The 26,157-nt window shown below is 33.1% G+C and overlaps 2 protein-coding genes across 3 annotated transcripts; both read left to right on the forward strand.

Moving 5' to 3' along the window:
• The first annotated feature begins 2,338 nt into the window (after nucleotides 1-2,338).
• LOC101889316 (ribonucleoprotein RB97D) lies at nucleotides 2,339-23,345 on the forward strand. 2 transcript variants are annotated; one of them, XM_059121062.1, is made up of 6 exons: nucleotides 2,339-2,544; nucleotides 2,621-2,850; nucleotides 2,917-3,167; nucleotides 3,234-4,187; nucleotides 5,927-6,018; nucleotides 23,180-23,345. In XM_059121062.1, exons 1-5 carry the CDS (start codon nucleotides 2,464-2,466, stop codon nucleotides 5,989-5,991), a joined length of 1,581 nt encoding a protein of 526 aa, XP_058977045.1. In that variant the 5' UTR covers nucleotides 2,339-2,463; the 3' UTR covers nucleotides 5,992-6,018; nucleotides 23,180-23,345. The 2 variants fall into 2 exon arrangements, with proteins under 2 accessions (XP_058977045.1, XP_005187286.2); XM_005187229.4 differs by lacking the exon at nucleotides 23,180-23,345 and adding an exon at nucleotides 6,641-9,266.
• Nucleotides 4,140-24,540, forward strand: LOC101895798 (SPARC). Its single transcript, XM_059121073.1, has 6 exons — nucleotides 4,140-4,187; nucleotides 5,927-6,018; nucleotides 23,180-23,345; nucleotides 23,407-23,488; nucleotides 23,549-24,159; nucleotides 24,252-24,540. The coding sequence occupies exons 2-6, from the start codon at nucleotides 5,969-5,971 to the stop codon at nucleotides 24,309-24,311; spliced, it is 969 nt and encodes a 322-aa protein (XP_058977056.1). The 5' UTR covers nucleotides 4,140-4,187; nucleotides 5,927-5,968; the 3' UTR covers nucleotides 24,312-24,540.
• Nucleotides 24,541-26,157: the final 1,617 nt, after the last annotated feature.

Genomic DNA, 26,157 nt, shown 5'->3' on the forward strand with positions numbered 1-26,157 from the left:
ATTTAAATCCAAATCTAGTGGGTTAACCCTCATATATATATAAACGTACTATTAGAGGCAATCCTATATATATTCAATATCGAAATCTATATAAAAATTAAAGCAGCCAGTGTACGGTGAAAATTAAGAAAGTAACGTCAGGTAATCATATATTTGTAATTTTTTCAAAATTATACATTTGACAACATCTCATTTTCAAAATTATATGTTTATAAATCCATTGAATATACACAAATCAGGGATGTGGATGTGATTTTAGTGAAGTTTAATTTAACAAGCTAAATTACAGAAAAATCCATAGCTGGATATTATTATTATTTGAAGTGCGGTTACCTTGATTTAATTGTACATTGATCCATTGCAGATGTAAAGGTGAAAATACATAAAACGCTTTTTTGACTGGCTTAAGTCATCGGCTGGCTTTTTCGTAGGGAACAATGGACTTTTAGTTTGACTTATTTCGATTTTCTGCTTTGTTCTTTTCGGAAGAATCCAGCTGATGACTTAAGCCAGTCAAAAAAGCGTTATATGTATTCTCACCTTATGGATAAAGGCGATGGACGAGTGCATCAAAAAGGGGCACAATATATAAAATCAACGAACCATACTACGAATTACTGCCTTGCGTGAAAGGTTAATACCAGACAGTGACTCCTATATTAATCGAAAAATTTTATTGAAGACCCAGAAACCGAAATCTCTCCACAATAATATGTGCTTCAATTTTGTCTTTCTATGCGTCAATTGAAGTGGGCTCGTCTGTATGTATAGATATGATGTTTTATATAGGCCCACAAAAACGTTAAACTGCACGATCTTAGAACTAATGGGCCCGTACCGAACGTCTCGTTGAAACGACGCTGCATCTTTGATGAAGTACGGCTCAATGCTACCCATAAACCTATGATAGAAGAATACAGGTAGTCACATCGACACAGTTGCTGGGAAAATGAAATGTCAAACCAATTTTGAAATTGAAAAATTTTAATAAAAAAATTATTTATATTCGTTGAAATCCGATCCAAACAGTAACTTTTTCTGGATGCATTGGTAGCTATTGCAATGTTTCTAGCTGATCGCCACTCAAAAATCAATAATTAATTTCAATGATTTGCAAGCGGTGTTCGTTCGTAAGAGGATTCATGGTGAAATTTTAGACCCCACTAAATATGTTTGACAGTGAAACAAAACACGAAAAGTGCATGAGGTATTTAAACCAATGTAATACCTATATCATCCTTTACTTGTATATTTTTTAGAGATTTTTTACTCCACGATTTTGGACGATCAAAAGTATTTGAATTTTATATTCATTGCTCATGTTCCATCAAAAAGGAAAAATCGGTCATCACAGTAAAAATTTGAACATTCTTTCAGTTTAGAGCAATAAATATCATGGTACAATTAGGAGGTAGAACAGCTTCGTTAAACTACATAAATACAGCCCAGATGCTATGCCCGCTTCCTGTCAGAATAATTCAAAATTATATCCAACAAGTTGTTTTCATTTATTTGATATTTTTTGTTCATTTTTAAAATGAGTCAAATAGCTCGAAAGATGAATGAAATGCCTGGATATTCTCTCAAAAATATGATCCTAAGAATTCAATCTTTCAATTCCATGGCAAATCTGGTTAATATCATTAGTGACCGCTCCGCAATTTAATGCTATGTTTACGTTAGAACTTTTTGTAAGGTTAACCTACTTTGAGAGGATTTATTTGAAGTATAAATAATGGATATGACAATTTTAATCCAAATCCAGTCGGTTAACCCATTTATATATAAACGTACTGTAAGCTTCTTCCATTTTGAAAATGTTTTGTTTTTATTTTTTCAAAATAATAAATACATACACAAAATTGACATAAGTAGGGCACACTTTAAAAAAAAAATTGTTATCAGATGGTAGCTCTACCATACCTTTTTGTTGTACCGTGGTTTGTTCCAGAACTGCAAGAATACACAAATGTTTAATACGACAACTGATTGCAATAGTAGATTCTTGCATGTTCTGGAATAGAGTAATTAAGGTGTAAGTACATAAGAAGCTTGAAGTCATGGCTAGGCATATTTGGTGACATTTCATAAAGGGATTACAGAGCCGCACTAAAATCCTGCCGTCGTTTTCTATTATAATTTGACATTAATATGCCTAGCCATGACTTCAAGCTTTTTATGTATTTGCACCTTTATTGCTCGAAGTAAAAACTTTTACATTCTTGCAGTTCTGGAACAGACCAATTGTTCAACTTTGTTACTCTATTTTCATCAGCTGTTTATTGAGTGAACTAAAGGAAGCGAATGAATTGAGGAACCAATTGAACGAAAGAATTCAAACTAGCTCTTACAGTTTCTGTCCAGTGAATAGCTAGCAAACATACTAGTTCGTTCCGGAAAGACAACTTATTTTTGAAAAATAAAAGAAATAAAAACACAGATCTATAAAAAAAGAAATACAGAATGGTTTCTAAAGTTGAAGAAGATAACGATGTGGTGGAGGTGAAAAACGAAAATACTGTTACTGTCAGCGATGAGGATGATGTAAGTTAAAACAATACAAAAGGCTTGTGAGGATCCTCTTTGAAAATTGTTGGTATGTGTGTGTATATCATTTTAGGAAATTTGCGAAGTGGAACATTTGAGAAAACTTTTTATTGGAGGTCTTGCTGCGGAGACGACAGATGAAAATCTACGTAAATTCTACAGTAAATGGGGTAAAGTAGTAGATTCCGTTGTTATGAGAGACCCGGTAACCAAACGCAGTAGGGGTTTTGGTTTTGTAACATTCACCAAAATAGCTATGGTCGATAAGGCTCAAGCAAGTAGGCCTCATATTATTGATGGCAAGTAAGTGCTGATCGAGGAAACTGAGTTGGGTTGACACTTCTAAAGAAAATTTAATTGTGCTTTCAGAAAAGTGGAATCCAAACGTGCATTACCTAGAACGGAACAATCGGCTAAGGATAATAAGAAAAATCACACAGTGAAGAAATTGTTTATTGGTGGCTTAAAAGATGACCACGATGAACAATGCCTTAAGGACTATTTCTCTCAATATGGGAATGTTATATCCGTGGAGTTTCTAATTGACAATACCACTGGAAAACGTAGAGGTTTTGCCCTGGTAGAATATGACGACTATGATGCTGTTGACAAGGCCATATGTAAGTATTAATAAATAAAACGTTTAAAAAACGTTTAAAAAATTAAATGTATATGTTTTTTTACAGTACAAACGACTCATGTGGTTAAAAATGTTTTAATCGATGTCAAGAAATCTGTTTACACAAAAGATGAGCCAAAGAAAAAGATTGGGGAAAAGGAAAATAACAGAAATCCAGAAAAACCATTGGGTAATAGAGTAGATATGAAGATGGGCAGCAATAACAATAATAACAACAATATAAGACCGCCACCACCAAACCAATATGCACCTCCAAGAGGATATCCGCCAATGAATCGTCCACCGGTACCAGCGCCACCACCACAATACCAACAAATGCCTCCATATCAGCAAGTTCCTCCACCAAGCTACAATCAGTGGGGTCCACCGCCTCCACATCCACAAGTTGGACAACAGGCTCCACCGCCGCCACTACCACCAAATAACACATATGGTCCTCCTACTGGACCACCACCATTACCACACAACCAACAATACCCCCAATCGATGCCTCCTCAAAACTATGGAAATTATGCACAGCCCCCGGTACCTCCCCCAGTTCCACCAATGGGAGCTCAACCGCCCAATTGGAATAATTATCCTCCACCTTCAGCTGGGGTAGGTAATAATTGGAACAATGGTCCTCCACCACATGCACCATTGCCTAATGGACCGCCACCACCACCAACATCTAATTGGCAAAATAATCAGTGGTCAGGTGCACCGCCACCCGTAACGGCAGCTCCAGTACAAAGGCCACCCGTTGCTCAACCACCACCGCCAAATAATTGGCAACAGCCACCACCTATGCATAATAATTGTCCACCACCATTACCGCCACATCAGCAACATCCTCAAGCCAACAATATCTACCCGCAACAGCAGCCGCCAGCTCCGCCACCAGCGGCAAATAATTTCGGTAGTGGCTATCAACAGAATTACGGCGGTGGACCGACAAAACATCAAAACGTGTATTCAAATCGCATGAACCCCTACAATGTCCAACATAACAATCAATACAGTAAGTGAACATTTGACATTACTGTGGATTAAAATTAGAGATAAGTAGCATAAAGTGAAATTGTGTAGAACTAATTCCAGTTAATAGAAATCTTATCAATGTCAATGAGGAGGTCAGGTGTAGTGTACTCATTACAGTTGGACAAACGAAACAAAAATTTCGCGATCTGTAACAAGACTAGTCAAGTAGTGAGACATATGTTGGGGCAAATAAATAGCTTTAAAAGGCCAGGAAATTGAGGATAGAAAATGACAGTATCAATTGGAAGGTATCTCTAGAATGAGATGGCCCAGAAAAGCACACAATCGGTAGACATGTTATAACTTGTAGGTATTTTTACAGTAAAAAATACCTGTTTTCAAAAAAGAAAATCTCAACATCATGATTTCTAAGACAAATATCGTAGGAGCTAAATAACACATTTTGGAAATTATTTCCGTATGCTTTCAAATGATTCTCAAATAATATTGTATATATCGGTTTGCAAGAACCAGATATTATTTGGTTTATACTTGTTTTATCTTTGAGTCACAAAAAAATATTTTGCCTTAATCGAGGTTAAAAATAGATTCCTGTGATTAAAAGTTACCGATTTCTTCGGAACTGGATATCCAATATGTTAAAGCATAAATGGTAAACATTTTTTGGGGAGAGAAGAAAAAGGAATCCAAATTTAGTGTGCAGAAAAACCGAATCGATCCTGAAGATATCTTATAACTGAGCTGGCTAAGAAGATTTCATGTAAACACAAAAACGGAACTATGAGTATTCACCAGGAAGGAAGGCTCTAAGCAACAACTACCATAAATATCCTAACGGACAGCAAATTAGCCATTAGGGCAATAAGAGCCAATACATTTAAGGCAAAGACTGTACCAGTAAAAAAGGGATTAGAAGAAAAGTTAAACTCATTGACGAACTATGTCAGAAGTTTTAGGGACAAGAATTTGGAGGGTGCAAAATTTTTAGAGGTGATAGATTAGATTTATACTCACATCCCTATTAAGGAACCAAATGAAGATATGTCAAATGACTTAATATCATTAATTAAAGCTAAAATTAGCAGACTTATACAAAATGGGTTGTACGGACTCTACTACTTGCAGGACATGCGGGGAAGAAGATGATACTTTATAACAATGCCCTTTGAGAGAGATACCTTACCAAATCTGGTACACGTCAGCGGAATAGGCCTTAACAACAATACGGAACTCTTAACAGAATATAAAATAGTACTTTTCTATATTTAAGCATGAATTAACGAATCCTTTTCTCCATACATTTCTACCAATAGAGCAGACTAGAGGTAGAAATTCAGGCTTATTTGTATGTCCATAAGGCTTGCGGTGACTAAGACTCGCCCTCTTTTTGACCTAACTTTGATAAAATGTACAAAATTACCGTACCTTTGCCTTAACTCAAATTACTCAGATATACTTTGACACTTCGAATTCAGAGTGATTAGTTGAAATCCACCAAACATAGGTCCGTTATAGTCCCCTGTTTTTCGAAATTGTATAGTTTTGGTACCAATTCCCAATAAAATCATCTGTAATTTGCTATGTGTTATAGCCCCCTTATAACAATACCTCCTCATCATTAGATGTTTTCGAAGTTTTTCGTTCTTTGTGTAGACTATGCGATTTGACTAAATCTCTCGTTTTCACATGGTGTTTATATACAATTATTTATTTAAATTTCATATAAAATACAAAACTTTTATCCTTGTTTTTTTTCAGATAATGCGCCACCGCAAGGCTATCCCCCAAATTCGATGGTAAATGGCAATAAATATCGTCGCTAGATGTGAATTTTCAAAAATCTTAAAAAGGTATGTTGAGTTTTGTGTAATGGTTATATATTTTTGTTTTGTGTATATTATAGGGATATAAATGGGACTTATATAACCCATTTGATTAGGAAGTTATTTATCATTCAGAAACACAAAATGTTCTTAATGTGTGCAATTAGTTAGGGAAAACTCGATAAATTAAGGGACACAAATGGGAATCGATCAGAAAATAGATTATATACATTTTTCATATGCCTTGCATTCTTTCTATTCCGGTCCACAGACAATTTCGTTTATGGAGGTACAGCTTCTTTCTATGTATTAATATATATCAAACAGTTATGAGAGGTTTTCATAATGAATCAATTTTATTCCATGGACTTGAGAACGTCTATGGTTATTATGTTTAGACGACAATGTTATGTACAAGCTATTTTAAATTAAGTTAATAATTCCGTTTATATTAGTTTTGAAATAAAATATTTTTTCTTCATTAGTCTATGAAGTATTTTGCAATAATAAATCCTACAAGATCCCATATTCGTTTGTACACCAAGCCTAATAAATCGGTTGCTTTTGACAAAATACCGAAAATAGAAAATCCAACTAGAGAGTAAGTTATACTTTTTATTAATTAAAATGTATTTTATTTTTAATTCAGGCAATTAAACATCCGAGAAAATTAAAATCACCTACTATAGACGCAAGATATCTTAACGTATATGTTACATGCTACCGATGAAGGAAACATAGTTATATGTATGGAATAACACTAGAATAAATAAAGCATATTTTGAATAATAAGACAAACTTATGAAATAAGAAACATTTATTTTAATTACATATATTTATGTTTTCCGTATGTACTTTTTCTTGCCTATTGTCTCAAATATTTTTACAATTAATTATTTTACATATAACATATTTGCGTTACAAAATAAATTTCTAAGAAATTAATAAGTTTAAATTTGTTGTTTAAAATGTAATTGACAATTTGAATTATTGCCCTACATGCCCCAAGATACTATCTCAATTACTGAAAACATCTTTAACCTGTTGGGAGCTTTAATATTCATTTATTTTCGTTTAGTTAAGCAGTAATTAGTCAATAGTTTATATATAAGTCTTCTTTGTTGACAAAGATTTAGAACTAAAAATAATTTCCTAGGGGAGGATGGATTCCTTATTCTTCAAAATCAATTAGTTTTATGCATATGTAACAACAGTTTGTGTTAATTTTATTATTTATAAAATAAACATACCTTACTTACATAAGTTTTGGAATATTTATGGGGATTTAATTATTATAAACTGTAATTTATCTTCTAAAGAAGTTTCTTATATAAATTATCGGAATATATGGAATATTTGGGGAATTTATGTACTAGAAGCAGTAATTCTTTAATATGAGAATTATCAAAATAATATTAAAAAGATAAAGAAAACACTTAATAATAAGTGATATTAATGATAAACAGTAAATTACTATTGTAATAATAGCAACAAAAGCTAATGTTATAAATTGCTTATGCTTGGTAAATTTACAAAACATTATTTGATTTCAGGCGCTTTTTTTTAGCATCAATGTCATATTTTCCCTCACTTAATATAAATCAAATACCATATTTTATAGTATATATATGTAGTATACAGGGTGAGATAAAAAAACTGCAACAAAGTCAAAAGCCATAATTTTTACATAATTTTTTTTAAATTTTATTGAATGAAAATGTCGGAAATGGCATCAAATTTAGAATAAATTAGATTTGTTCGAATTGACCACCTTTGGCACGAATTATGGCCTTTAAACGGCCAATGAAACCGTCACACGCTGCCCGAATGTTCGGCCCATTCCCGGCGAAGCGCTTGCTTAAGGTGATCGACACTTTGGTATTTTTTTAGTTACAACTTTGCTTTCCAAAAAACCCCAGACACATTAGTCCAACGGATTGTATCGGGAGATTTTGATGGTCATGGAAATGAAGGAAAGAACCTCATTATGTAACCATTCTTGGGTGGCGCGTGTGGGGTGCGATGGTGCTGAGTCCTGTTCAAATGTCCAAGGTCTGCGGTAAAAATGTTTGTGTGCCCAAGGCTTCAAAGCACCCTCCAGAATATTTACGCGATAATATTCGGCATTTATTCTGTTATTTTGGCCCACACCATGGTCGGTGCTTGAATTCCGAAGGTGCATATTTTCAGCTGACCTCTTTGGCAAGTAAACACGATCATTTTGTTTGTTTACAAACTGCTGGACAACAAATGGATTCTCATCGGAAAAAACCAAATTCGGCAGTTCACCACTTTCGGCTAAGCGAAGCAACTCTTTAGCTCTTTTGAGTCTATTTTCTTTCTGTTGCGGTGTAAGTTCTTGCACTTTTTGGAATTTCAATGGCATTACCTCGAGCTCATTTTTCAATATTTGCCGAATGGAATATTGCTTCTGCGACGCGTGTTTCGATCAAGTCGCTTCTTTATTTTTCGAACCATTTCTGGTGATGTTGCTGTTTTCTTCCGTTCACTTCCTTGACGTCGGGCTACGCTACCAGTATCATGGTAACGAGCGATGGTACGAGACACAAAAGATTTATTCACATTTAAATGCTGGAGTGGTGCTCTAACGACTTGTGGTTTTCCAGCCAAATATATAAAGAAATCACATTATCACACTTGAATTCCATCACGAATAACTTTTTTTCTGGAAAATTCTTATCAAAATGCTTTGGTACGCTTGTAAACAATATAATGAACTGTCACTGGAATAATTTTACAGATGTCGGACTAGTGGCTTAGAAATTACAGCAGTTTGAAGTTGGTTGCAGTTTTTTCATCTCACCCTGTACATACTTATAGCATACTTTCAACTCAGTTGGATTATTTTGCAATGGTTCAAAATTGTGCAGCCTCTATGCAAAAATACCCTTTTACATCGGCTGAACCAAACTTAGAAAATAGTTTGCATTCATTAACTTTGAATTAAAACATAAATGTTTCGAATATGAAGTTTAAATTTTATTAAAAAAATTAACACCTATACCTACACAATTTAAAAATTCATAATGCAAAAAGGAAACCTTATTGAATCAGAAATCTTGTCAATTATTACTTGCCCATTCAATATAAAATATCAAAATAAGTTAGATGTCAATTAAATATAATATTTTCAATTAACCCAAACCTATTTCTGTTATTATAAGCTACATACAATATACCATGAATTTATAATAATTTAAATTTTTATTTTATAACAAAATGCAATAATAAATAAATATTTAGTATATAACAAATGTATAAAGATTTTCATTTAGATCTGCATTTATATGTGCAAGTTAAGTATAAATGCGTATTAAAATTATTTATTTTCTGCAATTAAGGTATATTTCAATTATTGGTAAAATTTTAGTGTATTTTCGAGAATCATATTTTGTTTTTTTTTTTATTATACCAATATGTTTTTATTATAGCCAAGGTTATTAATCATTTTAAAGCGAGGAATGGCTCTTGAACACTTAAGGTAAGATAAAAAATAATATTATTTATTATGAACCATTTATTTAAATTAACTTACAATAAAACAAAGTATATTATTGATATCGAATGTGAAAATGACTTGTTTTTAGAGTCAAGTTTTCGAATTTGGTACATCGAGAGGAATTTTTTATGGTAGGAAATGTTTTCAGAAATTGATTATGGTATATATAGACCCTTTTGTTTTCGCTTCGAACATTTTTATTAAGGAAATATTATGCAAGAAAAAACTTAATTCTTCACCAGTGTTGTATAGGGTGTCATCCTCCAAAAACAATGATTTCTTCTGTATATTTTCACAAAATGCACATTAATTATATCAGTTGCATAAACATTGGAAGAAGGAGGAACATCGTTTTTTGTTTTTTGCCATCGACATTTTCAAAACCAATTAAATTTTAAAGAGATGTACTCGCTCTCTTATATGATTATAAGCTCAAAGAAATAAAGCAATTCAAATGAACAATTAAATGTGTACTTCCTAATTTATTCCAAATAACCAAGTGAATACAAGGGAGCAAATTAACCTCAGGTCTATCAGCAAATAGTGCATACATGTAATAGGTTAATAACACTGTGCAACACAGACAATAATTAAGTGAACAATCCAGCATATAATGAAAATAGAGCTTCAAAAAGAAAAAGCACGTGTATCGGCGTTTTGAAGGTTTACATCGCATATTAACCTAAATAGAGGGGGAAAGTTCCTCCCTCTTCCATATTTTTTGAAATATTAGATTTACACTTCGTTGGGATACTTGAATTTTAGATATATAGTATTTTCGGCAATGTTACTGATGAAAATTTTAATCCCCAAGCGAGTCACCAAAGTGGTATTTTTGGTTTTCTTGTCAAAATGTTAAAAACTCCTTTCGAACGTGGTCACATCCTCTACAAATTTGTCATAAAATTCTTAACCCCCATAATGATGCCACCATATATTCCGTAATTCTAGATTTTAGCGGCGTTGTTCAAAGGTATTATTTCTAAGTTGATATATACAGGGTGAGATAAAAAACCTGCAATAAAGTCAAACGCTCGTGAGCTGAACATATCGCAGTATTCCATTCGGCAAATATTGAAAAATGAGCTCGGGGTAAAGGCATTGAAATTCCAAAAAGTGCAAGAACTTAATGGTGATGGTGTGATCCGCCATAACAGCCGATGGGCGCCATCCGCATTAATCGACCGTGGCATCAGAATAAATGTCGAAAATTATCGCGAAAATATTCTGGAAGGTGTATTAAAGCCCGCACGCAAACATTTTGGCCGCAGACCTTGCACATTTCAACAGGACTCAGCACCATCGCACTCAGCACGCACCACCTAAGAATGGTTACAAAATGAGGTTCCTCACTTCACTTTTTTGGAAAGCAAGGTTGGCACTAAAAATACCAAAGTGCCGATCACCTCAAGTACGCACTTCGCCGGGAATGGACCAAAATACCGTAGAACAACATTCGGGCCGCGTGTGACGGTTTCATTTGCCGTTAATTCGGGCCATAATTCGTGCCAAAGGTGACCAATTCGAACAAATCTACATTTATTCTAAAACTTTGATGCACACAAATACCTCAACAAATTTAGTAGAAATCAATTCAGAGGAGGAATTATGTCCGTCAAGATAAATTTAAATTTAATTAGCAAAGACACAAACCAATGTGATTTTTTCTCCGGATCGCAAAGGGTTAATAAAGAGAGAGAGAGAAAGAGAGAGAGGAAGTAGTAAAACAGAGAAAAATTAAAGGTAAATTAAATTATATTAGTTTTCATCAAATTTCATAATTTTCCGTACAAATTTCAAATTTAAAATGAAATCGCTAAATAAAAACCTAATTAAAATTTACGTTGAAAAACTTTGAAACCTTTAACTCTACATTTAAACCGAGAATAAAATATTTAAAAATGAAGCGGTGTCGTGGCTGGGCACAAATAAAAGATCTCGAGGAGTACTTTCCTTATAGTCAAAAATAATTTCAGACTTAGGAATTTTTTTCATTTTCTGTAGAATTATCGCTCTAATTTAGGGAAATTGCAGATAAAAGCGTCCACAGAACAGCTACTAAAAATGAAGCCTTGACACCGCTTCATTATTAGTAGCTGTTCTGTGGACGCTTTTATCTGCAATTTCCCTAAATTAGAGCGATAATTCTTCAGAAAATGCAAAAAATTCCTAAGTCTGAAATTCTTTTTGACTATAAGGTCCACAGATTCGAAAAGTACTCCTCGAGACCTTTCATTTGTGCCCAGCCTCGACACCGCAGACCTTGCACATTTCAACAGGACTCAGCACCATCGCACTCAGCACGCACCACCTAAGAATGGTTACAAAATGAGGTTCCTCACTTCACTTTTTTGGAAAGCAAGGTTGGCACTAAAAATACCAAAGTGCCGATCACCTCAAGTACGCACTTCGCCGGGAATGGACCAAAATACCGTAGAACAACATTCGGGCCGCGTGTGACGGTTTCATTTGCCGTTAATTCGGGCCATAATTCGTGCCAAAGGTGACCAATTCGAACAAATCTACATTTATTCTAAAACTTTGATGCACACAAATACCTCAACAAATTTAGTAGAAATCAATTCAGAGGAGGAATTATGTCCGTCAAGATAAATTTAAATTTAATTAGCAAAGACACAAACCAATGTGATTTTTTCTCCGGATCGCAAAGGGTTAATAAAGAGAGAGAGAGAAAGAGAGAGAGGAAGTAGTAAAACAGAGAAAAATTAAAGGTAAATTAAATTATATTAGTTTTCATCAAATTTCATAATTTTCCGTACAAATTTCAAATTTAAAATGAAATCGCTAAATAAAAACCTAATTAAAATTTACGTTGAAAAACTTTGAAACCTTTAACTCTACATTTAAACCGAGAATAAAATATTTAAAAATGAAGCGGTGTCGTGGCTGGGCACAAATAAAAGATCTCGAGGAGTACTTTCCTTATAGTCAAAAATAATTTCAGACTTAGGATTTTTTTTCATTTTCTGTAGAATTATCGCTCTAATTTAGGGAAATTGCAGATAAAAGCGTCCACAGAACAGCTACTAAAAATGAAGCCTTGACACCGCTTCATTATTAGTAGCTGTTCTGTGGACGCTTTTATCTGCAATTTCCCTAAATTAGAGCGATAATTCTTCAGAAAATGCAAAAAATTCCTAAGTCTGAAATTCTTTTTGACTATAAGGTCCACAGATTCGAAAAGTACTCCTCGAGACCTTTCATTTGTGCCCAGCCTCGACACCGCTTCATTTTTAGTTTATGTTCTGTGGACCCTTTTATCTGCAATTTCCCTAAAATTGAGCGATAATTCTTCAGAAAATGCAAAAAATTCCTAAGTCTGAAATTCTTTTTGACTATAAGGTCCACAGATTCGAAAAGTACTCCTCGAGACCTTTCATTTGTGCCCAGCCTCGACACCGCTTCATTTTTAGTTTCTGTTCTGTGGACCCTTTTATCTGCAATTTCCCTAAAATTGAGCGATAATTCTTCAGAAAATGCAAAAAATTCCTAAGTCTGAAATTCTTTTTGATTATAAAGTCCACAGATTCGGAAAGTACTCCTCTAGATCTTTCATTTGTGCCCAGCCACGACACCGCTTCATTTTTAAATATTTTATTCTCGGTTTAAATGTAGAGTTAAAGGTTTCAAAGTTTTTCAACGTAAATTTTAATTAGGTTTTTATTTAGCAATTTCATTTTAAATTTGAAATTTGTACGGAAAATTATGAAATTTGATGAAAACTAATATAATTTAATTTACCTTTAATTTTTCTCTGGTTTACTTCTCCCTCTCTCTATCTCTCCCTCTCTCTCTTTATTAACCCTTTGCGAACCGGAGAAAAAATCACCTTGGTTTGTGTCTTTGCTAATTAAATTTAAATTTATCTTGACGGACACGGGGGAATTCCTCTCATATATTAGTTCCTTTGGACTTTAAATTATTACTAAATATTTGGTATGATTTAATTATCACAAATTCCCCATAAAAACTTTTATTTGTTATGTGAAGCTCTACTAAATATGCAAAGTAAAGTTGGCCCCGAATGGCGTTAAGACTTTTTTTGTTTTTTTTTTTTTAATTTTCCAAGTTTTTTAAAATGGTGGAGGGTATTAGTTTTGTCTTTTTGTGCCTGATGTTATGAACATAAGGTCTACTCCAAAAGTCCTGCATCGAATAAAGACAATAAATTTGCAATTGGTAATGCTTTTAATTTCATGAAAAGGATATGAACCAGCAAGCTTGTTATTGGTAGCCATTTGACTGATTTTTTATTTCTAGCGGCATACAAGTTTTTTATGAATTATACATTCGATCATTTATTTCAAACTCTTAACTAGAATACTCTTTATTACCAAATACAACCATATTCCCCTAATATATTATTACTATTATTATTCTGCTAATGCTCCCCATCAACTTTTACATCCAAATGCATTTTGTCAAGCCTTGCCTTAGCTCGATAATTTTGAACCATTATTATTAACATTATTTTTCGAGCGTACATACACCCCAATACAAACATACCAAAAGAATTCTGATCGAAAACAGAACTGATTTTGTGTTTTTGCTGGAGCCATGTCTTTGCTTTTGCTCTCGACAATTGACCACACATTTCCCCAATTCAGTTTGGTTTTGTTTGTCGGGTCGCATAGTTCGATAGTGTGTCGCTGCGGCATCATCAGGTTTTTTCAATCCCCCATTCATTGTTTATACACTTGTGTATCAGAGAGGTTGGTTTTGTTTTTGTTGTTTTTGGTTGCATCTGCAACTTGTGTACTTTGTTTATATTAAAACGTTGCATCTTCTTCATCCGGTCAAAAGTTTTGAAATAATTTATTTTTAGTTTTAGTGTAAGTAATTGAGACTTGCTCGCCTAATTATGCGAAGGGTATGGCTCATATTGCATATCATCATAATCATGTTCCAGTTGTATACATATTTTAATAATATCGAATTAAAACATGTATTTTTATTAAGTATGTATTGAATTTTCAACCTGGTGCCATCATTTTTCTGTTGTGTTTTTTTTTTGGTAAATCTCAAATTTCATGCAGTTAAATGAACTCTTGAATTTTTATTTTCTAACAGTTAAGTGCAAATTTATGGATTCTCTACAAGGCCAACAATCATGTCAATTATTTGCAAAATTGTCATATATGTATAAGGTACACTATGAAGAATTATTACACAGAATTTAAGGCATGGCATAAATTTGAATTTGTAAACAAATACTAACGGTTCCACAGAGAACTGAACATATCTCAAACTAAATTTTTCTCGGTGTACCGCTACAGTTGCAATCTCCCAGTAAGCGTTTCAATTTCAACCCATCATTCTTCATTGTTTTAAATGTAAAATGCAACGTCATACATATATAGAAAATTTATATTATTGTTATTCATATCTGTGTATACGTTTTAGAAATTCTTATTTACAACTGAAATTAATCAATATTAATTGAGATTTGTGGAGCCAATTTCAAGGTCTGTGAAATTTTGAATTGCAACACAGAAGTGCACTGATTTATTTTAGAAGTAAAATCAAGAAGGAATTTTAGGAAGCTATTTTCTGTTGATAATAGCATAAAATTGTAATTAAAATTTAAAAATATATTTGGTAAATATGGAAAAAGTTGTAGAAAATTCAAAGCTGGGTGTACTTATTTGACGTGAGACCGCATAAAATAATAGTGGTACGAAATGCAATTGTTCGGTTCAAGAACATTTCCCTCCCGGTTTCGAAACAGTATTTTGGATATATTTTGAATTCATTTCTCTATAATTTTTTTGATGACCACTAAAATTTAATCTTTTAGAAGAAAATATATTGACGCCTTCAAAGGTTTATTACAATATTTAAATTTAATTTCCTTAAAAAATCTAACAAGTAAGACCACTACAGAGTTGCAATTACCTATATCCTTCGAAGTTCATACTCCCTTTGGACTGTACCATGACAACTTTTTACAAACGTTTTAGGGCTGAATATCCTTATTTGAAATAAGGCCACATTAAATAATTATACCCATGCTAATGTTTTTTTCTTTTTTCATTTTTAAACCAATTATTTCAAACTGGGGTTGCGCCCAAAGTTGAAAAACTTCATTGAGAAAATACAACCATGAAGTTTTATAAAAATTTTCTTGTACGAAGTCCTTGAGAAAGAAATTAGTGAAACTCTACTATTTTTGTCAAGAAGGCTGTAAGCAAATTCCAATTTTTTTGGGTATGAAGTCCTCAAAAAAATTCAAAATTGTCAAAGAAATTAAAGCAGGCGATCCGAGGAAGTCCAGGAAAAATATTGTAAAAAAAATAGCCACTTGTCAAAGTTTAGCAAACTTTTTAATATGCTCGGATATTGTGACAAAACAGAGGTTTCATGGTAGAGGTGGGCAAAGATATTGAACTATATTTTCCAATAAAAAAAAATAATTTTAAACTTCATAAAAACAGCTAAGTTCGGACGGGCCAAATTTTAATAACCTCCAAATTGCAACATTAAAAAAACCCTTTGAAAAGCACCTTTAAAATTATCAAAATGCCAATATCCTGGAGCTGTTTAGCCAAATATGTGTGGTGCGGTGGTCAAAATACCAAATGCTGAGATGTACTATAATATGGGGAGTATACGAAAAATCGAATTTCTGTTATAGGAACTCCAAATACCAAATTTAAACAATTCCGCCAAAAATGTAAAATACTGTTTTTTTTTTTTTTTTTTGTTGGGCGGTAAACTAAATTTTTTGTACAATTTTACTAACCATTTTTTCGTTGGGAAGCTAACGTGATTTGACGGACGGACATGGCTAAATTGAGTTTGCTGAAAAAAGAACAATTTGTATATATACATGGTACAACAAGGAGGTAGAACAGCTTCGTAAAAGTGCAGAAATACACCCCTGAGGCTATGCCCGCTTTCTGTCAGAATTATTGAAAAGTAGATGCAACCATTGTACAATGATATCAAGGTAGGGCTATGATACCATATAATCCGAAATAATCCTTTAGAGATATATAGTACATGATTTTGAAAAGAAGTTTTGACCTTTCATTCAGTTATCGCGGTTTTCAATTATTTATTTAAAATAAATGTAACAAGTTGTTTGATTTTTTATTGTTTTGATACTAATTTTGACATTACAAGCCAAACAGGTAGACCTCTATACTTGCGATTTTTTCAAAGTTGACCTACCTTCTCTTCATTGTACCATGGATGCAACAGTGGCCCTAATTTTTTATATACTTCTCATTATTTTGAAAATTGATTAAAAACGCGAAAGATGAATGAAATGCATTGATTTTCTTTCAAAAATGTGATCTAAATGGATCAATCTTCCAATTCCATGGCAAAAATGGTTATTACCTTTAATGTGCGCCCTGCAATGTACGTTTCTCCCAATCATTGATTTTGAACATATTTTGTTTTTGTCTTTTTGCTTTCAAATAAAGGCAGATGAACGGACATACCTAAATCGAATCAAAACATGAATCTATGAGTGTTATCAAAAGGAACCATGGGCCTATCTCGTTTCCTTTAGCACGCGTATTTCAACAATTCCGAACTTTAAATAAGAAATTTGAAACAGTTCTGGTGAATAATGTCGCTATCTATGAGTGTTATCAAAAGGAACCATGGGCCTATCTCGTTTCCTTTAGCACGCGTATTTCAACAATTCCGAACTTTAAATAAGAAATTTGAAACAAAATTCAAATTAAAGACATTCTAAAGGTTTACTATAGGGTATATGAAAAAGCATACAAAACGTTTTATAATTCTTTCCATTTATGCCTCCCATTGCATTCTGTAATATTTTTTTTCGCATGATGAGATCAGAACAAATTAAAACAAAGATTTCTTGGAAATCAAAACAAACCAGAACGAGAACATTAGTAGATGCATATTTGTGAGTTTGGAGGAGAAATAAAATACGACTTGCTTGCTGCTGCATATGTATGATGATGCTTAAATACAGAGATTTTGTCCATTTGTGGCAACCGAGAACATGTGTTCTAAAAAATATTCATAATTTCGAGTAAAAACAAACGGAAATAAATGTAATTGCTACATACACTGATCAACATACATATAGAAATATGTATAATATTTCTATTTTTTTATTAATTTCTACTGATAACTTATATTTCGAATAGAGAGCAACAATGAAGATAAGCCACATTTAGTCTATACAGGATGAACGGCCAATAGAGAAGGGTTATTGCCTCGTATTAGATTTCAAATGACAAAAAATTGTATATTTTTGCTCTTTATATTCAGTTGTCACGATAGCAGTATACACACATCTCAGAGATACATGAGCAGCAGGTCACTTCTTATCGTCGGATGGCAGTCACATAAACGATGAACATTATAGATTTATTTCAGGGACATGGCATACATATTCGTGGCGTTCATTTCACAATGACGTGGTTTTTTCATTTATTTTTTATGTTTGAGAAGCGTATGTTCTGAACATTATTTCCTTTTCTAAAATACACATGTTGTCATAATAAAACAAAGCAAATAATATCATAGTATAAACAAATTTGCAAGGAAATATTAGAGTTAATTTACTTGTAAGAGCATGTAAGATAGAACAAGATAAATTGAGAGAGATTTGTGTTTCGCTTCTCAGGAACTGAAAAGCTTTTTTATATATTAGGAACATATTTCACCCGAATTATTTGAAATCTCGTATTCGATGTTTGTAATGGGTACTACAGCCTATGCCTAAAAATTTCGTCTTCGTATAGCCCCCATATAACGACACCTCCAATCATCAAAATACTGATTTTAGCGACATTATTCGCCGGAATTGTTTAAAATTTCGTATGCAAAGTTCGTAATGGGTAGTACAGCCTTATCTTAATTAATTTCTCTAGCCCCCATATAACGATTCCTCCCTTTATTCGGTATTTCGCCGGAATTGTTTCAAATTTCGTATTTAAATATCTTAATGGGCACTACAGCCTATGACAAAAATGCTTATGCTGTTCCACGTCTTCCCCGTACAAAGGTCATCATTTAATGGGTATTTTTTCGGAAATTTTCAAGTTCCTTCCAAGTGGTGGAGTGTACTAAAAGTTCGGAACTTTGCTGCTTTTTACTTGTTAAAATATTAAAATACGAGAAATTTTTTATTCGAAATTTGTAACCCTTAAGTCAACAAATGGGTCTTTATACCCTACACCACAAGATGGTTAAATGTATTTGTGCATTTGTTTGTAACAGGCAAAAGGAAACGAGACAGACCCATAGTTCCTTTTGATGATCTGCATAGAATCACATCCTGAGTCGATTTATGCATGTCCGTCCGTCTGCCCATGTATTTTTGTAAACAAAGTACAGGTCGCATTTATTGCCCGATCGAGATGAAATTCTGCACAAATCATTTGTTTGATCCAAGGACGAACCCTATTGAAGTTGGAGATAATCGTTTAAAATTTAGATATAGCTTCCATAAATACCTTCGTCCGATTTGCATTTTATTGTGCACCAAATCTGTAATATCAGTATGGAATAGTATGAAATTTTCCTCATACGACCAAATTAGGTCTGTAAGTAAGTATTCCGAATTTGATCGAAATCGATTCAGATATAGCTATAGCTCACATATATATTGTTCATCCGATTTGTTATTTTTGTCTTCCGCAGCCGTAACATGCACGCTGTAACAACGATATTTGGCGAATTATATCAAATACAGCTCAGAAATAACTTTACTAAATTTTATCGAGATCGATTCAGATTTGGATATAGCTCCCATGTATATCTTCGTCCGATTTGTATTTTGTTGTGCACCAAACGTGTAATATTACCCCAAATGTGATGGAATTTGGCACTTACGACCAAATTTAGTCTAGAAAGTACTATGTAATTTTTGGTGAAAATCGGTTCAGATATAGCTATAGCTCTCATATATATTGTTCATCCGATTTGGAGTTAAAGTCCCTTACATGTGTAATATGCATGGGTACACTTACATGTGTAAAATATTTCAAATTCAGCTTAGAAATGTTATCGAGATCGGTTCAGATTTGGATATAGTTCCCATATATATCTTTATCTGATTTCAAGTTAATTGTGCATCAAATGGGTAATACAATCACGAATTAAAAAGACACAAATGCCTCGGCAAATTTAGTCCTTTGGACTTAAAATTATAACTATAATCATAGTATGATTTAATTCTCTCATAAAAACTTTTATTTTTTATGTGAAGCTCTACTAAATATGCAAAGTCGGCCCGCCCGACTTTAAGACTTTCTTTACTGGTTTTCATTTAATTTAACAAAATGTTGACATTTTTAGACATTACTGTGTGGAAACGCTATTTACTATTAAAAATTTTTTGTAAATAGGGTTTCCACACGATAAAAACTAAAAATGTCAAATATTGGCGAAATTAAATTAAAACATAGCCAAAATGTAAAATATATTTGAAATCGGAGGAAGGGGCTACTACCCCCTTTTAGGTATTTTTGGAAATTGTAATTATGCAATAATGTCCTCTCGCCTTGTAACAATTGCCTCATGTTCTCACTTAGTCATGGAGATTCATACAATAAAAAATGGACACATGAACCTAGCTTGGACTAGTTTTTTTATCAGTTTCAGTGTTGATATCCACGCAACTTGGGAAAAACATTTAAGGATTTCGAAAAATTCGACAATAATCTTTGCCATTATTTGATCTGTCGATGATAAACAAAAGAAAATTTAATCTTAGTCTGTATTTCCGCCCTGCTATAAAATTGATAATTTATTGGACTCACCGAAGAAAAGGATCTATTGTCTTTCAAAATCAAGGTACTCTATCAACAAAGGGAGGAAAAGTAATATCGATTGTAATTAACCAACCCCATTTTAAACTTCCTTTAAGGTGTATTGTTTTAAACAGACATACATTTAAGAAAAAAGGGATAATTGGGCTCAACTGTACAAAAATTATCATACAATAAGATTGAAAAAAAAAACAGATTTCTTAAGCAGAAGAAATTTATTGCTTTCTAAATATTCGTGAGAATTTTCTTTGCCAAAGATCAGCACTGTACATTTTTTGTTGTTATTTAGGGGTAGTTTTGAAATTGCTTGTATGTAAAAGGAAATGGCGAAATTTTTAGATTTTTTAATTTATTCAGTTCAATGTAAAGGGGTTACTTGTACTTACTTATTTACAGCCACAAAAAAATATCAAGTTAAAAAGTAGTAGTCGGTTTGGCCGACAGATGTTTACCTTCCGCCAATGTTCGATTATTTAAATATATTTTGACTTCTGTTATGATTATTCAAATGTTTGACCCTCTATGGACTAGGTTCCGAAGGAATAGGACCTATATAAACATGATATAAATATTGCGACGTGCCAGGTTTGGACTATATTACAAGAAAATCGAACATTTATATCCAATTTTATGAAATCATAAATTTCGATAAATTCCATATTCGTCTCAGGTTTTTGGTTGAGAGAAAGTTGTAAAGAATCGCTGACTTTTTTCGCAAGTTATGACAGATAGAAGTACTGAAAATTGTGACCCTTGAGGTAAAGGAGAGGTAGACAAATATATATCATGTTCACAAAAGATCGGATCTTGTGTTAGCAAAAAACATTGAGCGTTTTGTTGTTCAAAATCTTGAACCCTTTGTGGGGGAGGAACCAGAAGAAATCGTCCAATCTCTACCATCTTTATAACAAATTTCTTGTCGATGGAAATATTGAGAGCTACCAAGTCTGAATGCAATCGGATGTTAATTTCGCGTTTTATAAGTTTGATGGATATTCAACCTTTTGACCTCTTTGAAGCGTAGGTACCAGAAGGAGTGGACCCATATATCCCATTTTCGCACCAGATCTTGTGTTAGAAAAAAGGGATGTGTGAAATATAAAGAGAACCGGATGCTTTTTTCGGATTTTCTAATCTTTAGGTTATTCAAAACTTTAACCCTTTATGGGGGAGGTACCAGAAGGAATGATCCGATATCTACCATCTTTATAACAAATCTTGGGTTTATGGAAATATTGAGATGTGCCAAATCTTAATGGAATTGTGTATTAATTTCGCGTTTTATGAGCTTCATGGATATTAAAAATGTTAAACCCTTTTGTGGGGGAGGTACCAGAAGTAGTGGACCGATATTGTCCATAGTCACACCAGACCTTGGGTTAATAAAAATATTGTGTACATCACATTATTTAAAATTTATAATTATTCAAGATTTTGACCCTTGGTGGGGGGAAATACTTGATGGAGGGGGCCGATATTATCCATTCGTTATTTTTCGCCGTATCAAATGATATACCCTCTCTAGCCATATGGCTGGGCGCATAAAAACAATGTAACCATAAATATATCTGCATGATTTCGTTAATTTTATATTTAAATGCGTTTTAATTCAAAATATCTCGAAAGGTACAAAATAACTTACTTCAACAGAAAATAATCAATAGTTATAATTTTTGAGTACACCAAGGTTCGTAATAAACTAAAAATTACAATGTTCTTAACTTAGGACATTAGTTCCCAGTTAGGGATGTTATTCGCAATTGGTCGATTATATCGTCTTTTCTGAGAAAGAAACAGAGTAAAGTCAAAACACTATGGCCAGGTTTTCCTTGATACCTTGTGAATTTGACATACCAGAGTGGAGGCTTGACACAAAAACGCGCTTTTTCTTCCTTACTTTTTAAATGTTCGGATTATGATTCCTTGGAATACATTACAGGTCAAAAACTTTAACTCTCAAAGGGTCTTTTTGACTCTCTTTTCAAAATATGGTTAAGAACTCCCTTAAAACTTGGTCGTAGCTTGTACAAATTTATTTTTCCAAAAAAATCCAATATAGTTTCCAGAAGATATTAAAAGTCTAAATCTTTCCTAAACGTCAGAAATTTATATATTAAATTTTGGGTTAAAGCTGTACCTTATGTTAGTTTGTGCAAAATTCTCTTATAAAGCATTATTTTAGAAGGACACCGTCCAAGACAAAAGTATTATTCATCAAGTTGAAGCATGAAAATATCATACGTTTTTTATTATTTATTTAACACGGAAAATTTCAAAAAAGAGAAATATTCTACATCAAGTTTCAATGTGCAACAAAAGAAATTTATATATTAAATATGATCATCAAAAATTTCTTCAATATTGTTTAATTTTTGGCAAACTTATTTATTCTTTGTGTTGCACAGTGTAATCGAACTCAGAACTACGGTCAGGCGGACTGACCAAATTGAATACCTTTCAACTTTTGAATGAGAACAACAAAAAAACATAAAAACCCTGGAACACACACAGTGTAATCTATTAATATTTCAAGACTAAGAAAAGTTTGGAAATTTACGTCAATGATTTTTTCTTATTCCCAGTCCCATCTAAGTGAAGAGTACAATAATTTGAATAAAACGTTATCAATTTCGAAATACATTTTGAAATACGCTCGGAAGAAGCTAAGGTCATCTAATACAATTCTAGAATCCCTTTGTCCCACTATTTTAAAATACATTGTAGACGTGCATAAATTAAAATCAAAGAAAAGAGACGCCGAGTGGAAGAGAGTGATGAGAATGAGTTTCCATTCTTATCAGCATTCTACCAAGCCGATTTTATAACTTAAGACTAGCATAGAGTGGCATTAAAAATTCCATGTTTATTAAATATTCACTTTCAGAAGCATGAAGTGGTCTCTGATCTTATTATTGGGCTTGGTGGCCCTGGCCCATGTGCGTGCCGAAGTTGAAGAACTAGATAATGAGGACTTATTGGAGGAATTACTCGATTTGGAATTGGATGAAAGTGAAGAGGAATTGTTGAGACAATTTGAGGAGAAAAATTTGGTAAGTTGTGACTTGTTTGTTTATTTGCTTGTTTTAATTAGTTATCTTTTTTTCTGTACAGAACAAAGATGTAGAACGTGAAAATGAAATTGCTTCCAAATTGGCAGCTGATACCAACAACATTTTGAATCCTGTTGTAGAAAGTTAGTATTATTAACTCACTCTTTAGAGACTATTTTTATGACTCTATTTTTTATTATTAGTCGATCCTTGTGAAAAAATGCACTGTGGTGCTGGTCGTGTCTGCCATTTGGAAGGCGTTACTGCCAAGTGTATCTGTATCCCTGAATGCCCTGATGAGGTAGATGCACGACGTCGCGTTTGCACCAACAAAAACGAAACCTGGCCCTCGGATTGCTCTGTCTACCAACAACGTTGTTTGTGCGACACCAAAGATCCTGGTTGTCTGAATCCCAGCAATACTCACTTGCACATTGACTACTATGGCGAATGCCACGAATTGAAGGAATGTACCGAAGAGGAAATGAAAGATTTCCCCAGACGTGTTCGTGATTGGCTCTTCAACGTTATGCGTGATTTGGCCGAACGTGATGAACTCACCGAACATTATATGCAAATGGAATTGGAAGCTGAAACCAATATGACTCGTCGCTGGGCTAATGCTGCCGTCTGGAAATGGTGTGATTTAGATGGTGATACTGATCGTTCTGTATCCCGTCACGAACTTTTCCCCATTCGTGCTCCTCTCATGAGTCTGGAACACTGCATTGCCCCCTTCTTGGAATCTTGCGATCCCAACAAAGATCATCGTATCACCTTGGTTGAGTGGGGAGCATGCCTTGGTTTGGATCCCGTAAGTTTAGCAATTCAAAATAATTTTCGTTTGTTTTTTAATCACATCGTCGTTTTCTTGTTTCTTTCTCTCCATTCAATTTCTTATCACAGTCTGACCTCAATGAACGTTGTGATGATATTCAAAAATCTGTGCCTCATTTATTGGGTTAAATGTTGTGTCATCATCATCGTCTTGCGGCGTCAACGGAAGTTGTACAATCACAACTAGTACTAACGCGTTGGTGACATGAATATATTTTAAGAAGAAAAAAAAATAATCAAAGAGATTTGTGTGGACATATCTGCCTGTCCACATGCAGTGTTCAATGCCAAATATTTTTTTTTTAAATACTTATTTCAAATAAAATATAAATTTATGTAGATTATTTTGTATGACTAATTACATTGGGCTATTTTTTTGAGTTTTATTCATATGTATAAGAGTAAGTGGTAAGTGAATGACAAATATTGGTCAAAAGGATTTTTTTATATTTTTGAATGCTGAGATTGTGAATAATATAAGAATGTCTTTATCAGTAAATATTAGTCCCATGAAAACTACTAAAACGTCATGAGCAAGTGAATGATATACATATAAATATTAACATCGCATATAGTATCCCGAGAAAGAAAAAATCACATTTTTCTCAAATTTTAGTCTTCCGCAAAAGGACTAAATTTAAATTGCCTTTAAACTCTCCCATATTTTTAGAAAATCATTTTGTATTTACATTTATTGGCGGTTACGAATGAAATAAACCTTTCGGCTATTACACTCTGCAACACGAAAAAAATATACAGGAAAAACCACGCAAATTATGAAAGTTGAGCTGAATATGAAAGGAACAGCGTTTAGAAAGATAACATCGTAAACTAAGCTAAATAGAGAGGACAAGTTCCCTCCTCCAGCATATTATTGAATTATTCGAATTAAGGTTCCTTAAAATCCGGGCTAGAGCCAGCTAAACTCTTTGGCAATATTACCGATAACAATAAGAAGTAAGAATTGGTAAAACATTTTTCAAAATATTGCTAATACTCTTTAAACGGGATCTATTTTCTATATACAAAGTGGCGCAAAAGTTACCCTCCTATCAGAAAATGCTATAAATTTTGCGATTGACACCAAATGTTTTAATTACAGCCAAAAAACATCAGAATGTGTGTCAAGTACACATGCATGTACAAGGTGGCTCAAAAGTAAACTTCTGATATTTTTTGCAGTAATTAAGACATTAGGGTCAATCGTAAAATTTATAAGATTTTTTGATAGGAGAATTAATTTTGCACCATCTTGTATATCAAGAAAATATTTGCATCAATTTTGCCAAAAAAAAAAACGAAAATATTTCCAATTTTTTGATCAATTTCTTCTTTGTCTACTTTCGAGTTGTTGCATAAAAGTAGCATAAAACTTCATTTCAGACAGAATGTGTTAAAAGAAGAAATATTCTAAATAAAATTTCACTCTAAATCTCAAAACATACCATATATCTACGTACAATAGTTGTTGAGAAAGTAACTTATAATTACAATAAATGGAGGGTATATTAACTCAATATTATTAACTTAAACCCAACAAAGTATATATACGCTGATTACACCGTGGATGCAAACCCACTAACTCTTCTATTTCCTATCTATATTCTACTCTAACCTCCTAACTTATTTCACTTTCATTTTTTCTAAATTAGGATGATCACAATGGGCCAATAAGTCTCCGAGTGGAGTGGTTGTTTTTTACACAGCCACACATCCTTTAACCTAACCTAACCTATATATATTCTTGATCAGCGTAAAGTTTTAAGTCGATTCAGTGATATCCGTCTGTCTGTTGTAATCATGCTATCTTTCGAACGAACTGAGACAGAAGGCTAATATTTTGCACACATGTGTATTTTGCCAGCAGGCAGCTTAAGTTCGTAAATGGGCCATGTTTTCATATAGCCTCTATATAACGGTACCTCCCAATAGTCGGTATTTTGATGATTTTAGAAATATTTATTAAAGGAAATAT

Source organism: Musca domestica, unplaced genomic scaffold (assembly GCF_030504385.1).
Source record: "Musca domestica strain aabys unplaced genomic scaffold, Musca_domestica.polishedcontigs.V.1.1 1, whole genome shotgun sequence".
Taxonomy (NCBI): Eukaryota; Metazoa; Arthropoda; class Insecta; order Diptera; family Muscidae; genus Musca; species Musca domestica.

What these genes read in the sequence shown, in the direction of transcription:
- LOC101895798 (XM_059121073.1), top strand. Translation starts at nt 5,969, where the DNA reads ATGGCAATAAATATCGTCGCTAGATGTGAATTTTCAAAAATCTTAAAA. An exon ending in TTTTCAAAAATCTTAAAAAG is followed by an intron (nt 6,019 to 23,179) that starts GTATGTTGAGTT and finishes ATTCACTTTCAG; the next exon opens with AAGCATGAAGTGGTCTCTGA. An exon ending in AATTTGAGGAGAAAAATTTG is followed by an intron (nt 23,346 to 23,406) that starts GTAAGTTGTGAC and finishes TTTTCTGTACAG; the next exon opens with AACAAAGATGTAGAACGTGA.
- LOC101889316 (XM_059121062.1), top strand. Translation starts at nt 2,464, where the DNA reads ATGGTTTCTAAAGTTGAAGAAGATAACGATGTGGTGGAGGTGAAAAAC. An exon ending in CTGTCAGCGATGAGGATGAT is followed by an intron (nt 2,545 to 2,620) that starts GTAAGTTAAAAC and finishes ATATCATTTTAG; the next exon opens with GAAATTTGCGAAGTGGAACA. An exon ending in CCAACATAACAATCAATACA is followed by an intron (nt 4,188 to 5,926) that starts GTAAGTGAACAT and finishes GTTTTTTTTCAG; the next exon opens with ATAATGCGCCACCGCAAGGC.